This window comes from Bos taurus, chromosome 4 (assembly GCF_002263795.3).
Source record: "Bos taurus isolate L1 Dominette 01449 registration number 42190680 breed Hereford chromosome 4, ARS-UCD2.0, whole genome shotgun sequence".
NCBI lineage: Eukaryota > Metazoa > Chordata > Mammalia > Artiodactyla > Bovidae > Bos > Bos taurus.
In genome coordinates, this window is record NC_037331.1 from 5353003 (window position 1) to 5367357 (window position 14355).

The 14355-nt window shown below is 49.4% G+C and overlaps 1 protein-coding gene across 6 annotated transcripts in view; it reads left to right on the forward strand.

Moving 5' to 3' along the window:
- The window catches only part of DDC (dopa decarboxylase), a 105784-nt gene that overhangs the window by 17483 nt on the left and 73946 nt on the right, over window positions 1-14355 (forward strand). For 5 of the 6 annotated variants that reach the window (XM_024990404.2, NM_173907.3, XM_024990403.2 and 2 more), the window contains 3 exons: window positions 6618-6846; window positions 9110-9223; window positions 11901-12020. In XM_024990404.2, the coding sequence (XP_024846172.1) occupies window positions 6646-6846; window positions 9110-9223; window positions 11901-12020 (435 nt within the window). In that variant the 5' untranslated portion in view covers window positions 6618-6645. The remainder of the gene's footprint in view (window positions 1-6617; window positions 6847-9109; window positions 9224-11900; window positions 12021-14355) is intronic. The other variant, XM_024990406.2, reaches the window with a different exon arrangement.

Genomic DNA, 14355 nt, shown 5'->3' on the forward strand with positions numbered 1-14355 from the left:
ACAGATGTGGTAAAGCATGCAGCAAGTCAGGACTGCCTTTTGGGGCCTCTGTTCCTGCCTCTCCCTGCTCCCCTGGGGCCCTCAGAGGCTGTGTTTCCCCAATTACAAGGGCACCTGGGTCCTGGGAGCATTTTGCCAATGGAGGGTGCTGGTGGGAGGTTGAAGAGCAGAGGTACCCACCTCCTTTGTGATGCTGGTCGTCTCCTCCACGGTACCAGCTCCCCCTGGGTGAGCCTAACAAAGTTGTGGCTTTGCACTAATGGCCCGAGTCCCAGCTCCAGAACACAGTCTGCACCCCCCACCTGGCCTTAAGGCCCCTAAATATCTCACTGTTAGTTAGCGTGTTAAGTGGCACAAACGATGTTAGAGGATTTTTTTTTTTCCCAAACAGGTTAACAGATCACCATCCTTAGTGTTAGATAGGTCTCATTGCTAGAGGCTTGCTGACAGCCTTGGCTAGAAGCCTTTCTCCCGTCAGGATTGTTTATTCTCTTTGTGCCCATAGAGAGGATGATCATCCAGAAACCAGTCAATTTAGGGGGAGATGAGCCAATTTAGTTTTGCGCCCAGTATTCATGTGCTTGAGGTTTTAAAAAAGAGACAAGACCTCACAGTTCCAGAGGGAGAAGTGTTTTTTGAAACATAAATTATGGTTTGTTTTTCCTGGAATAGTGGTTTTTTGTTTTTTTTTTTTTTAAAGTAAGCACTTCTCTTTTTATCCTGATAGAGAAGGAAAGCCAGGAAAGGTTGATTGAAGAGTCTGCTGTCCCAGGGTTTGAAACCAAAATAAAGGTTTGTCTGAATCCACAGGCAGGACCATGGACAGATGCAAACCACCTTGGTTCTGATCTTCCGCCCAGAGGCATGACCATACTCAGAGCCCTGTGCGGTGGGAGTGGCTGGCCCTGTGTGTTCAGGGCTGGCTGTGCAGTCACCTCGTAAGCTCTGCACAGGGCCCACCCAACCCCCACCACCAGGGAAGAATTGGCTGGAGCCTGCACCCAGCTCTCTCCAAACACCTGTGGCAAAGGCAGAATTCCAGGAGTCCAGGAAGGGGAATATTTTCAACTAGGACCACAAGGACTGCTGGGGCCAGAGCAGAGGGTAGCTCAAATCCAAAATGAACTTCTGGGTGCAAGACTGGGGAAACCAGGTCAGTTCTAAACCTGCAGGGTTAAAGGCTCAGCGTGAACTGTACACAGGAGTCTGGGAGAAGGCTCAGGATTCCCTGGGGAAAGGGCAAACTGTCTCCTGTTTTTGTGGGAGGTACATGATGAGCTGGTTTATGGTTGTCTTAAAGGTAGAGAGTAGGATCTAATATGTCAGAAAGAAAATGTTCAGAGGACAAAAAGATCTTCCATTCATTCATTTTCTCATTCCTCATTCAGAAAACAGTCACGGTACTTACTGTGGTGTAGGGTCTGATTGGTCCTGAGAAACCAAAATAAAGAGTTGAGAACTCTGCTTAGAGAAGCCCGCAGTTAGCAGGGGATGACAGTGAAATGATGCAATACAAAAACGAATGGCCTAAGGGTCAGTCAGGAGGCCTGGGGGCCTGCAGACGGGTTCATACGGCCTCGAGCAGGTGGGGCTCACCACAGGGCTGCAGCTGCGACCAGATAATGTCAACAGCCACCGTTCCAAGGCCCGGAAAGGCATCAGTCATAACCTTTATCATCGCCTACATCTTCTAGACAATATTTGCTCAGCTTGAGGGCTGAGACAGCAAACAGCTCCACAATGAACACAAGATTCTCTGTGACTTTGTACTAAAAGTCTTCTGGAAAAGTCTTTGTGGGAAAGAATTGGCAAATAAAGGACAGAATGATTAGAAAATAATAATCAGGTCTTATCTTACAATTTGACTGGGAATATTTCTTCGGAAGGGTAAGTTGGTGCATCTGTCAGTTTATTTTTCCCAAGACCTCCCATTTGGCTATCCATACTCATGTATTCCCATTAGAAGAGAGCGGCTGATACTCCAGGAACCTAAGCGTCCTTCTGAAGCCTCAGAGCATCCCTGGAGCCTTAGTAGGGCAAATAGAAGTTGTGAGAATATTTACTCTAAGAAGCCTTTTTTAATAATCTTGCACAAGGAACAAATCACAAAGAAACAGATCCTGAGATCTGACTACATTAGAATTCTTATAGGTCAGAATAAAATTAAAAGCAAAACTATGTCAAATAAAAATGAGGAAAATGTCTGCAAAATATATCACACATAGGGTGCAAGTATTTATTATATTAGTGTTCTTGTAATTAAAAAAGAAAACATCTAAAAATGTAATGAACAAGCAGTTCATTAAAAAGGAAATCCAAGAAAAGAAATCTCACACCACTATCCAAAGTCGTGTGAGAAAACTATTTGTCTTCATAGATCAACATGAAAGAAAATCACGAAACTTTGCCTGACTGGCAAAGCTGAAAACGTATATCAAGCCCAGTGCTTGCCATTGTGTGGCAAATCTAGAGTTTTTATACAGTCCCTATGAGTGAGTAATTTGGCAAAAATATTTTCTGGGGACAAGTCTGGCCATATAATTTTAACCAGGTGGCCCAGCGGTAAAGAATCCACTTGCCAATGGACACAGGAGACATAGGGAACTTGGGTTCAATCCCTGGGTTGGGAAGATCCCCTGGAGGAGGAAATGGCAACTCAGTCCAGTATTCTTGCCTGGGAAATCGCATGGACAGAGGAGCCTGGCGGGCTACAGTCCATGGGGTGGCAGAGAGTTGGACATGATGGAATGACCGAGCATGCACACAAAATACGTATCTCTATAATAATTTGTTCTAAAGGAATTATAGAATAAATACTTTTCCTAAGAAAATGTTGACACAAAACAGTGAAGAAACAAAAGATTGAGGTTGTATATTTCAGTGCTTTATAGAAAATCTAACATGTATTGAATGCTTATTTTGTGCTTCTTTTCCTCAGCTGTTCCCATGTACTTATCTAATTATGATAAAAATTATTTGAGACAGAGCTTTATTATTGTGTTTGTGTTCAGTTGAGGAAAAGGAAACCACAGTGGCATCTATGTCATGCTGTGCAGAGTCTTAGTTCTTGATCGTGCAGGGTTGGCCGTTAGGCTACACCAACTGTCCCCACTAACGTAGGTGATAACCAGGGATGACATAGATATTCAACAATAGTGAGGTACGTTGTGAACACAGCACATTCACCCTCTGGAACACTATGCAATTGGGAGAAATCATGCAATAGAAAAGTATTTATCAACCTGGGAAATGTACTCATAATTACTTCGTGAAAGAAAACAAGCTAGCAAAAAGATCAGCTGTTTGATGCAATTTTGGTTGAATTTGAATCAAGTCAATTTAAAATACGGCAATTTGAAGTAAAACCTAGTTTTACTCTATGTGTGACATTTGACATAATCAGAGTTGTTCCAAGTGAAAAATAAATTTAGAAGCCTTCAGGCCCAAGGAATTATGAACCCAAAAGTGTACATATAATGAAGGCTTCATGGCTTTGCACTCAGAGCCTTTGGAAATTCTGGCCACGATATTTTGGATAAGCCCCCTTGACCTGCAGCTTATGAAACACAAAGGTGCAATGGAAACTCAAAGACTCAGTTTGGTGTTTCTCATGCTATTATTTTAGCCTTTGCTGTTGCTGAAATTTTGAATCAAATCCTATATCATATCCAGTCACCGTCACTCATGCGTTCACTATGTGAAAATTGTACCCCCAAACAATCATCTGGATGTGGAGGTTTGACCCAGTCAGTAACCTTGATGGAGCCTGGAACCTTCCATGGGTGGCTTCTATACTATTCCTGGAGGATATCTGAACAGAGAACTTTGGAGAGAAGGCCAAGAGAGGAGAGCCACCACAGGCTGATTCCCGTTTCAGAGACACTCTCCTCAGCCAGACTCACTCAGGCTTCTCTGAGCCCACTCCTGAGTGCAGGTTTGCACCTCAGGGAGCTGAGCCCAGCTGTAGCAGAAAACCACGCTAAGTTGGTTTATCTAGAGAGCTTCTGCCCTTGGGATACAATTCAGCTCTTCTTCCTCCTCCTGGCCTCAGGGAGCTGAGCCCAGCTGTAGCAGAAAACCACGCTAAGTTGGTTTATCTAGAGAGCTTCTGCCCTTGGGATACAATTCAGCTCTTCTTCCTCCTCCTGGACACCCAGCCAAACTATTCTTAGTAAAGTACCATGTGCTTCCTAGCTCTACCTGTCTTCTGGAAATCCCCACTGACCCCTGTTGTATTTGGGAGACAGTCTCCCTCTCCTATTGCAATAGTCTTGAGTAAAACCTGTCTTGATATGTTTAACATTAAAATTGTCAAAAAAAATAAAAGAAAAGCAACACAGATGATGGGAAACGATGGAAGAAGTGCTGAGAACATGATCTCAAGATCATCAGCTAGATACAGTGGCTTGTAGAGCCATCTCCCAACACTTACTCCCACAGGAAAACTAATCTTGATTTATGAATCTTTGAACTATTAGAATTAAGAAATGTATCCATGACTTAGCATACAATTGTCTCTTATAAGAAACAACAGGGAAGGGTGTGTGCCAGAATTTTTGAGTGGTGGGATTCTAGATGAATATTTTTCTTTCTTTGTGTTGTCCACATTTCCAGTTTGGAAAATATAGTCCATGCTTACTATTCATAGATTTTCTATATGCAGGTGCAACTGTTTTCAACAATTCATTTGTATTATTAGTTGCCACAGTGGTGCCTTTATGATCATTCTTGGGCACACAGACATAAAAGGATTAAAAATTTAAGTTGCCCAAGGGGCTTGTTGCCAGCAGAATCTAATAAGGCAACACTCTGCCTAGTTGCTTCAGCAAGTGGTCTAATTACTGCTGTGTCTTTATGTTATTCTTGGTTACCTGACTATTAAAAATGGCCCCCAAATATAGTGCTGACGTGCATTCCAGGGGTCCTACATGCAAGAAGGCTGTGATGTGCCTTAGGGAGAAAACACATGTATTAGATAAGTGACATTCATGAGTTAAAGACTTGTTGGCCAGAAGTTCAAAGTCAGTGCGGCCAAGGTGTATTAAATAAAGTGTATTTAAAAGGAAATAGGGTTTCCCATGGAGAAGGCGATGGCACCCCACTCCAGTACTCTTGCCTGGAAAATCCCATGGACGGAGGGGCCAGGTAGGCTGCAGTCCATGGGGTTGTGAAGAGTCGGACACGACTGAGCGACTTCACTTTGACTTTTCACTTTCATGCATTGGAGAAGGAAATGGCAACCCACTCCAGTGTTCTTTCCTGGAGAATCCCAGGGACAGGGGAGCCTGGTGGGCTGCCGTCTATGGGGTCGCACAGAGTCGGACACGACTGAAGCGACTTAGCAGCAGCGGCAGGGTTTCCCAGGTGGTGCTAGTGGTAAAGAACCTGCCTGCCAATGCAGGAGACATAAAGACATGCGTTTGACTCCTGGGTGGGGAAGATCCCCTGGAGAAGAAAATGGCAACCCACTCCAGTATTCTTGCCAGGAGAATCCCATGGACAGAGGAGCCTGGTGGGCTACAGTCCATAGGGTAGCAAAGAGTCCAACACAGCTGAAGTGACTTAGCATGCATACATGCCTGATTTCAAATGGCAAATGTTAATGTCTCTGGACAACAGTAGTAGGATTCAATAGGCCTGGTTACAAATCAAAGCTAATTCCAGCTTTCTTGGGCCTTCCCTGGAGGCTCAGATGGTAAAGAATCTGCCTGCAATGTGGAAGACCTCGGTTCAGTCCCTGGGTTGGGAAGATCCTCTGGAGAAGGGAATGGCTGCCCACTCTTGCCAATAACATTCTATGGACAGTCTATCCTGGCGGGTTACAGTCCATGGGATCTCAAAGAGTCAGACACAACTGAGCGACTAACGCACCAAAGGGAACAGAAAAAAGATTATGTATTGATTGATTGACAAAAATGTGACTAGAAATGCACATAAATGTAACCTTGCATTTTCCCTGGGAAAGGTCCAGTGTTTGCTAATTCAGAGTTCATGGACTCTTTATGGAATGTTACCACCACAGAAGACCAGATCACCTGGATGTTATGTGATGAGGAAAGAAGCAGGTTGTATGGAGAGGTGTGGTCCCATCTGGTGATGATATAGAAAGTCAAGATAGAGATAGAAGACTTGCTGATGGGGCTTATCCTATCCAGGCTGTGCTCATGCTGGACACCAGCCACGTGGCTGCCTTTCTACCTTCCGGAAAGATCAGCATGGTCATCTGCTTTTCTCAGATAAAGGGAGACTCAGAGAGTCTCTGTCCCACAGCCCATGAAGAATAAGGCATGATTTGGAAACCAAGGCTTGTTATTAAAGTTGCAATGGACCATGGAAATAAATGTGTGCCTGGTCCATTTCATGATACAGACAGGAAAAGAAATGAGACAGAGACGTGGCATTGTGGTTAGCTGAGTAGCTGGTGAATAGTAGAATAAGTACTTTGCTACAGTCTCCAAACCCATATGGACATGGAAAAGTGTAACTGACTCAGAGTCTGGGTGGAGTCAGGGGTGTTTGGTTCTCTGCCCCGGGAGCCCCCGTGGTTGGCTTGGATCTGCTCCACTACAGATGAGGCATCGTCACATCTGCAACTGATTTCTCTTCTCTCTGTGCAGCTTTTGCGTCTGAGGAAGGCCAGTTACCATGAATGCAAGCGAGTTCCGCAGGCGGGGGAAGGAGATGGTGGATTACGTGGCTGACTACTTGGAGGGCATTGAAGGGCGCCAGGTGTTCCCTGACGTGGATCCAGGCTACCTGCGCCCCCTGATCCCCACCACCGCCCCGCAGGAGCCAGAGACATTTGAGGCCATCATCGAGGACATCGAGAAGATCATCATGCCGGGGGTAAGCCTACATCCATGGTTGAAGAAGGGGAGGGCAGCTGTCAGCTTAGCACCTGTTGGCTGTCAGGCAATGCACTTGTATCATTGCCCCCAATCCTCACAGTCATTTTCTTGGGGAGAAACTTTGTTATTTTCTCTTTTATAGCTGAAACAACTGAAGCCCAGAGAGGTTGAGTGATCTGCCTAAGGTCACACAGCTAGTAAGTGATGGAAGCAGGACTGCAGTCCAGATCGTGTGGGCTCCAAACGTGGCGACTCTGATTTCCCTCCAGCCGCCTAGGTTGTTACTGAGCCAACCTGGGTCCACTGGCCCCTGTTCAGTAAAGCAAGTCATCTGACACAGGTTGTGGTGAAGGATAGTGCCGTATTTCTTGCAGGCCTCCAGCAAGGAGTCCAGGACAGCTAACGTTCAAAACACCCGAACTCCCGGTGGGTTTCTGGAAAGCATTGTTAAAGTCTCAAGGTAGTGATCAGCTCCTCCTCTTGTTGGTTGATGGTGAGGCCACGGGGTAGGATCACAGGGGTTCACATGATCAATTCTCAGATGCCGAAAGGCTGGGAGCTATGTGCTCATGGTCATTAGGTAGTTAATTTCTTCCATGTGGTAGGGATTTTATCATCTGTAAAACAACTCAGGAAGTGCACGTCAGATACTATTATCTGGGTACTGCAGAGAGGAGCCACCGCAAAGGCTATGGGGGAGGGGTCTGTTCCCAGCCCCATAGGATCCTGCTCGGTTACAAGGTCAGTCCCCTGCCCTGAGACCCTGGGACATGAGAGAGATGGTTAGTTTCAAATAAGTTAAATCAGCAGAGGGGCGATCAGTGTGCAGAAAAAATATTTCGTTTATTTTATCTAAGAGTGGGCTGCGTGGTGCTGAGACTGCCCAGCGTGGATCACCAAAGTGGGCCTCTTTGTCTGTGGTCCATGAGCCTGGGCGTGGGGTATACTCGGGGCTGCAGACAGACCTGGGGAGCACCCAGGACAGCTGTCTCCCAAGAGTCACTTGGAGGGAAGCAGACAGCTCAAGTTCAAAGGAAACTCCACTGCAGCTCCATGCTTGCATGGTGAGGTTTTCCTTGGACTTACCTAAAGGCATGTTCACTGCTGTGGTGGGGGGTCTCAGACCCTTAGCCTCACCCCCTCAGCTCTAGTCAGGAGCCCAGGGCCTGGAATTTCAGACCCTGACACTCAGGATGAGGCGCCCCCGCCCATGGGGTTCCTGATGGGTTCCTTAAGTCCAGGGCACCTCCCCGCCCTCCTCCTCCCAGGAGTTCCTGTGACATTTGCGCTTTGAGCAGAGAGCAGGATTCTGGTTCTCACCAGCCCAGAGGTTATGCCAATGTGACAAGCTGCTCAGCACGAAATCCCTCCCATGAGTGCAGTTAAATGTCAGAGCCGGGGATGGCCCAGCTGCTCTGCAGCAGCAGATCCCATTGCTGGCAGCTTGGATAGGTGCATCCTCTTCTCATGGGGCGAAGGCTGGGTATTCAAGGTCAAGGTTCCCACAGATTTGGATCCTGGGAGGTTCTCATCCCAGCCTTTCTTCCGCACAGAGGGTCCGCCCTTTCCATTGCCTCCAACCCCTTACCTCCCAAAGGTCCCACCTGTAGGCACCATTTCACAGGGTTTCCATGAGACTGCCAAACCCAGGAGTTTCTGCTCCATTAGCTGGGAATGGATTGGACAGGAGAGTGAGGATGCTGCAGTAGGCGGCTGCTGCTGCTAAGTCACTTCAGTCGTGTCCAACTCTGTGCGACCCCATAGACGGCAGCCCACCAGGCTCCCCCATCCCTGGGATTCTCCAGGCAAGAACACTGGAGTGGGTTGCCATTTCCTTCTCCAATGCATGAAAGTGAAAAGTGAAAGTGAAGTCGCTCAATCCTGTCCGACCCTCAGTGACCCCATGAACTGCAGCCTTCCAGGCTCCTCCATCCATGGGATTTTCCAGGCGAGAGTACTGGAGTGGGCTGCCATTGCCTTCTCTGAGTAGGTGGCTGAGGAAACCTCAAAAATCAAATCTCTCTCTCTTTTTTTCCTTTTCTGATATAGACTATTTTTTGGAGCAGTTTTAGGAAAAGCAGTCTTATAACACAAAGAGATGGGATCTCAGGAGCAGCCCCCTTGCTGACACTTGTGGCCAGCAGTTAAAACAAGGTTTTTCTATTAATAGAGACTTGACTCTCTGTGGCAAACCCAAGCACCCTGGCCCCTGCCTGCAGGGCTGCCCCCCGGCCCCAAGTGACTGCCCGTGTCCCACACAGGTGACCCACTGGCACAGTCCCTACTTCTTCGCCTACTTCCCCACGGCCAGTTCGTACCCGGCCATGCTCGCGGACATGCTGTGTGGGGCCATCGGCTGCATCGGCTTCTCCTGGGTGAGTGTTGGTGGGGGTGCAGGGGTCCTGGGGTTCCCACATGGGACATGCAGCCAGGACTCAGGCAGTGAGCAGGTGGCGCCACCCCTGTGGGAAGAGAGAAACTTAGGTCTGGGCAGAGGGGCCTTGCGTGGGAATTTGGAGTTCAGGGAAGCAGGGGCGGAGTCTGTCTATATCCAAAAGCCAGTTCTGCACAGCAGTGTGTTTAGAGGTGCTTGGTTTGAATTCAAACCACAGCAGAGGCCCTGGAGTTTCTGCAGCCCAAGCCTGGGGACCTGCATGTCTCCCAAGCAGAACGAGGGGTTTCTAGACCATCTGCAGTTTGAGAAACATGACTGCCCTGGTCCCATGCGCTCTGTTCTTGGCTATGGATGCTGTCCAAGGACGGACCCCAACCCAACAGAAGTGCCGCTGCCAAGAGCAGGGGATCGGCCCTGCCTCCACACCAACCCTGGGGCGTCTTTATATACAATGGAATATTACTCATCTGTTAAAAAAAAAACGCAGTAATGCCATTCACAGCAATGTGGATGGACGTAGAGATTATTATACTAAGTGAAGTAAGGCAGGCAGACCAAGACAGGCATCATATGATGTCGCTTATAGGTGGGATCTTAAAAATGGTACAAACGATCTTATTTACAAAACAGAACTAGAATCCCAAACATAGAAAACAAACTTGTGTTTAGCAGGGGGTAAGGTGGGGAAGGAATAAATTAGGAGCTGGGGATTAACATATATACACTACTACATATAAAGTGGATAACTAATAAAAACCTGCTATATAACACAGGGAACTCTTGAATATTCCATAATGACCCATATGGGAATAAAATCTAAGGAAGAAGGGATATAGGTATACATATAACTGATTCTCTCGCTGTACAGCAGAACTAACACCACATTCTAAATCAACTATGCTCCAATAAAAACTTTTTTGTAAAAAGGCCTAGAAAGATCCCAGCCCAGCACCACAGGAAAGATTCCTGGCCTCCCCCATGCAGAGTGCTCCAGAGAAGGGCCGCCTGCTGACCGTGTGAGGGACCCCAGCGCTGCCCATGTTTGAGGGCCTCTCTCCAGGCCAGGGTCTGTACTCAGCCTTCTGGGCCCAGGGTGCCTGCTTGCTTGTGCTAAGTAGCTGAGCAGACTCCTAACTCCTGACTTGTGCTGAATAATGGCCTCAGGCACTAAGAAGTTGTGAGTTCCTAAACGCCCAAGCTTCGGAGCCTCTGCCGCCCCCTGACTCCCGGCTCCGGCCCCCTCCCTCATTGCTCCTCTCTAGCCTGGGGTCCACAGTTGCTGGGAAGGGGGCCTCAGCGTCCCAGAGGCAGACTTGGAGGGTAAGCCCTCAACTCTTGCCTTGGTTGCAGGGATTTCTCTTTGGAAGAGCAGCCTGGGTGCTGCCCATGTGGCCTCGGGGACCCTCAGAGCACATGTCCCCTAAAGCACATTCCTTACATCAGACAGGACAGTGGACTCCACTCGGACTCCAACCCAGAGCCCCCTGTCCCTCAGGGTGATGGCAGCTGTCCTTCCGGGTCTGTTCTTCTGAGGATGGTCTGGTGCCCTGGGGCTTGGAGGGCTGCCTCACTGTCTCTGAGAGGCACTGGCCGAGCCCTGGGCTCTGAGCAGTGAGGCAGGTTCCCATGCCTGGAGTGGGCCTTGGCCAGGATGGGATGGAGGGGGGGCCCTCTGGATGGTGCTGCCCCACAGTATGTGGGGAACTGGGGCACGTGTGAGGGCCAAGGGCACCCAGAGCACCACAGTGAGACCCACATGGTTGGAAAGGCTGGTTCATCTGCAGGTGGGGCCTATGGCCAGCTCACCCCCTCTGAGCCCAAGGAGAACCATCCCAGAGCTTGGAAGGCAAGATCAGAGACTGGGAGGTTCCTGGGGCTTCACCTCCTCCACTCAGCCCATCTCATTCCTCTCACTGTGACTGTGGACCGGGGTCCACCAGAGAGTCTTACTAGGTCCTTCTATAAACAAACAGACGGCTGAATGAGGAAGCTGGCCTGGGAACATGCGGCTGTGGGGCAGGTCATCGCAGAGGTCGATGCCTTCCTGCCCCGCTATCCTCCCAAGTCGTGGCTGGAGACCATGTTTGAAACTTTGGGAGATGTTTGAATAGCACCTGGGATCAGGCAATTTTAATCTAGAGGTCAGTAACTGAATAAAGCCTGCTGTTGCTTCTGAAATTCAGCCAGATCTAGGCCCTTGTTCTGGCACCAGCCCCTAAAGGTTTATGATGGAGAAGCCCTGGAGGGCAGAGGACCCAAGCCTGTGGGTGAGGCAGGTAGAGACTTGCAAACCCTGTGCAGAGAACATGGACTCCAGCAGCCAACCTGGGCCCCAGAGAGCATGGCTCCTTCCTGGCTCTCCAGGGCCAGATGGAGCAGGTTATGGGCGCCAGCTCTCAGCACGAAGTCCTGCCAGCGACTTGGGGCTGCTGGGGGGGAAAGTCCAGCCGCTGCTGCTCCAGAAGCTCCACCTTGTGCAAGCCCACCTTCAAAGTGAGTCCCATCCAGGGATGGGCCTTTTGAAAATGTTCGAAACCTTTCGCTCAATTGATCAAGGGCAGTAAGGAAGTTTCCCCTGCTTGTCATACCCCTGGATCCCAAGCTGGCGGGAAGCTGAGGGCAGCCGCCTGTGGTTCATCCTTTCCTCCTGCCCACAGGCTGCCAGCCCGGCGTGCACAGAGCTCGAGACGGTGATGATGGACTGGCTGGGGAAGATGCTGCAGCTGCCAGAGGCGTTTCTGGCTGGAGAAGCTGGAGAAGGCGGCGGGGTGATCCAGGTAAGGTGGAGAGGGCAGGGTCCGGATTCTGGGGGTGCAGGTGGGCAAGAGGCCCGCAAGCGTCTTGGGTCCTCATTTCTTCTGGAGAATGAGCAGAGCAGAGCCCTAGGAAAGCTCTGCATCTGGTTTGGCTCCCCAGCCATCTCTCACTTCCAGGCCGCCATTGATGGTGGGCAGCATGGTGGCTGTCGCTTGGCTGGTGCACAGAAGTATACACACAGCTGTGGAGACGTGTGTGGTTCCCCATTGCTTGCCCATCTACCAGAGTGCTTCCGAGGCCCAAACTTAATTTTCACAACAGCGCTCTGATGAGGGACCATTTCCCAACCCCCGTTTTACAGGCAAGGAAACTAGGGCTCAGAGCAGTCAGGTAACTTGCCCGTCGATGCCCAGCAGGTAAGTTCTACAGCTAGGGTCTGAGTCCACACCCATCTGACCACAGAGCCGCAAGCTGACAATCACGCAGGGCCGTCCGCAGTGGCAGCTGTGACCCAGTGCTGCGGAGCCTTCTGGAAAGAGCTGCACCCACGGGGACCCACCATTCACCTAAAGATGCTGCCTCTGCGGTGTGATGATTAAATGTATTCTTCATCTAGCACGTGCCCTTGAGCGTGTCTACGAGCCAGACGACGCGTCAGGGAATGGGACACACGATGACAGGCATGGCTGGACGTCTATGGCATGAATGCCACTCATGAAACTAGGGCTGCCCAGCCGTTTCCGTTCTTAGCAGCGAAGAGGGACACCAATCAACCCACCGCCCTCGCAGGGAACGCCTCCGATACTTTGGGAAAAGAAGAATTTCCTTTTTCAGATATCGACTTCTCAAAGGTTCTGAGAGTCAGTCGCAGCAGCTGTGTTTGTGTCCACTTGGCTGATGGGAGCTGAGGCCTGGATGCCTCAGTGTGAGGTCACCTGCTGGTGTGGCCAGATGAGATGGGGGCAAGCCTATCTCCAGGCTCGAGACTGCTCGACTCACTGGGGTTCTTACATGCTAGTGTGTTAATCTGCTGACTACCCCTATTATTTTACAGTTCTTTCTGGTGGAAGCCTGATGGATCTCACAGCTAAAATCAGGGTTGATCCCTTGTAAGTCCCAAGCAAGACTCTGTCCTTGCCTCTTCTAGTTTCTAGAAGTTTCCCACATTCCTGTGCCATGGCACCTTGTCTGTCTGCAAAGTGGCTGTGTCCCATCTCTCTGACCCTTCTTTCAGGTCACCTCTCCTCTGACCACAAATGGGAAAGCGTCTTCACTTTTCAGGACCCACGAAATTAGAGAGAGTCCATCCAGATAATCCAAGATAACCCCCTCCCCCTCCTGTCAAGGTTCTTAACTTAATCACACTAGCAGGGTCCCTCCTCCAAATACAGTGGGGATTCTCAGCTTCCAGGATGAAAGTGTGGCATCTTTTATTCTCCCAAACAAAACCAGTGTGGGTCAGCGTCATGGAGGGAGGGACCCACAGAGGGAGTCTGACTTCTACCCTCACAGATCTGGGTCAACAAGTCTTTGGTGGGCCCAGGAATAAGCATTCTAACCTGCATGTCAGGTCGTCCTGATGCTGCATTCATGTCATCTCATTCGGAGATGTTGAAATACTCTTCGATAAACAAGCCTTGTGGCATGACCCAGGGCTGACTTTTCTGTGACCTACAGTCTGCTTCCTCTGTCAGAGTAACTCTTTTGCCAGATCTCTTTCTGATGGTTGCGATGGGATGGCTGATGTGATGATGGACAGTGAGGCATGGCATATTCACAGGACCGATGTTAGTGGCAGACAGAGATATGATATAGACTGACGTCAGAGGATGAGATGGCTGGATGGCATCACTGACTTGATGGACGTGAGTCTGAGTGAACTCTGGGAGTTGGTGATGGACAGGGAGGCCTGGCGTGCTGCGATTCATGGGGTCGCAAAGAGTCGGACACGACTGAGCAACTGATCTGGATATGGATTGTATTGCAGTCCTGGCTGTGATGCTCAGATTCATAAAAAGGAGATGGCCAGGATGAGAGTTTTGATCATGAAGTTGACTGCATCATTCCGGCAGCTTAGGATTATGGAATGCTCCCAAGATTAGGACGGTCGTGAAAATGTTTGTGGTGACGATATTGGCAGATCCTTCTAGGGAAAAATAGAACAAACGGACCTGCTGCACGGCCCCCGCTAAAGCCGGAGGAGAATTCTCCTTCTGTCAGCTCAACTGGGGCCCTGCGGTTTCTGCCAGTGTGGAGGTAAATCACGTCCCGGCTCGGGGTCATGATGGGAAAATCAGTCACAGATGTTCTTGTGAAAGGACTATGGTTGAGAGCGTCACCGAACCATTTATTAGC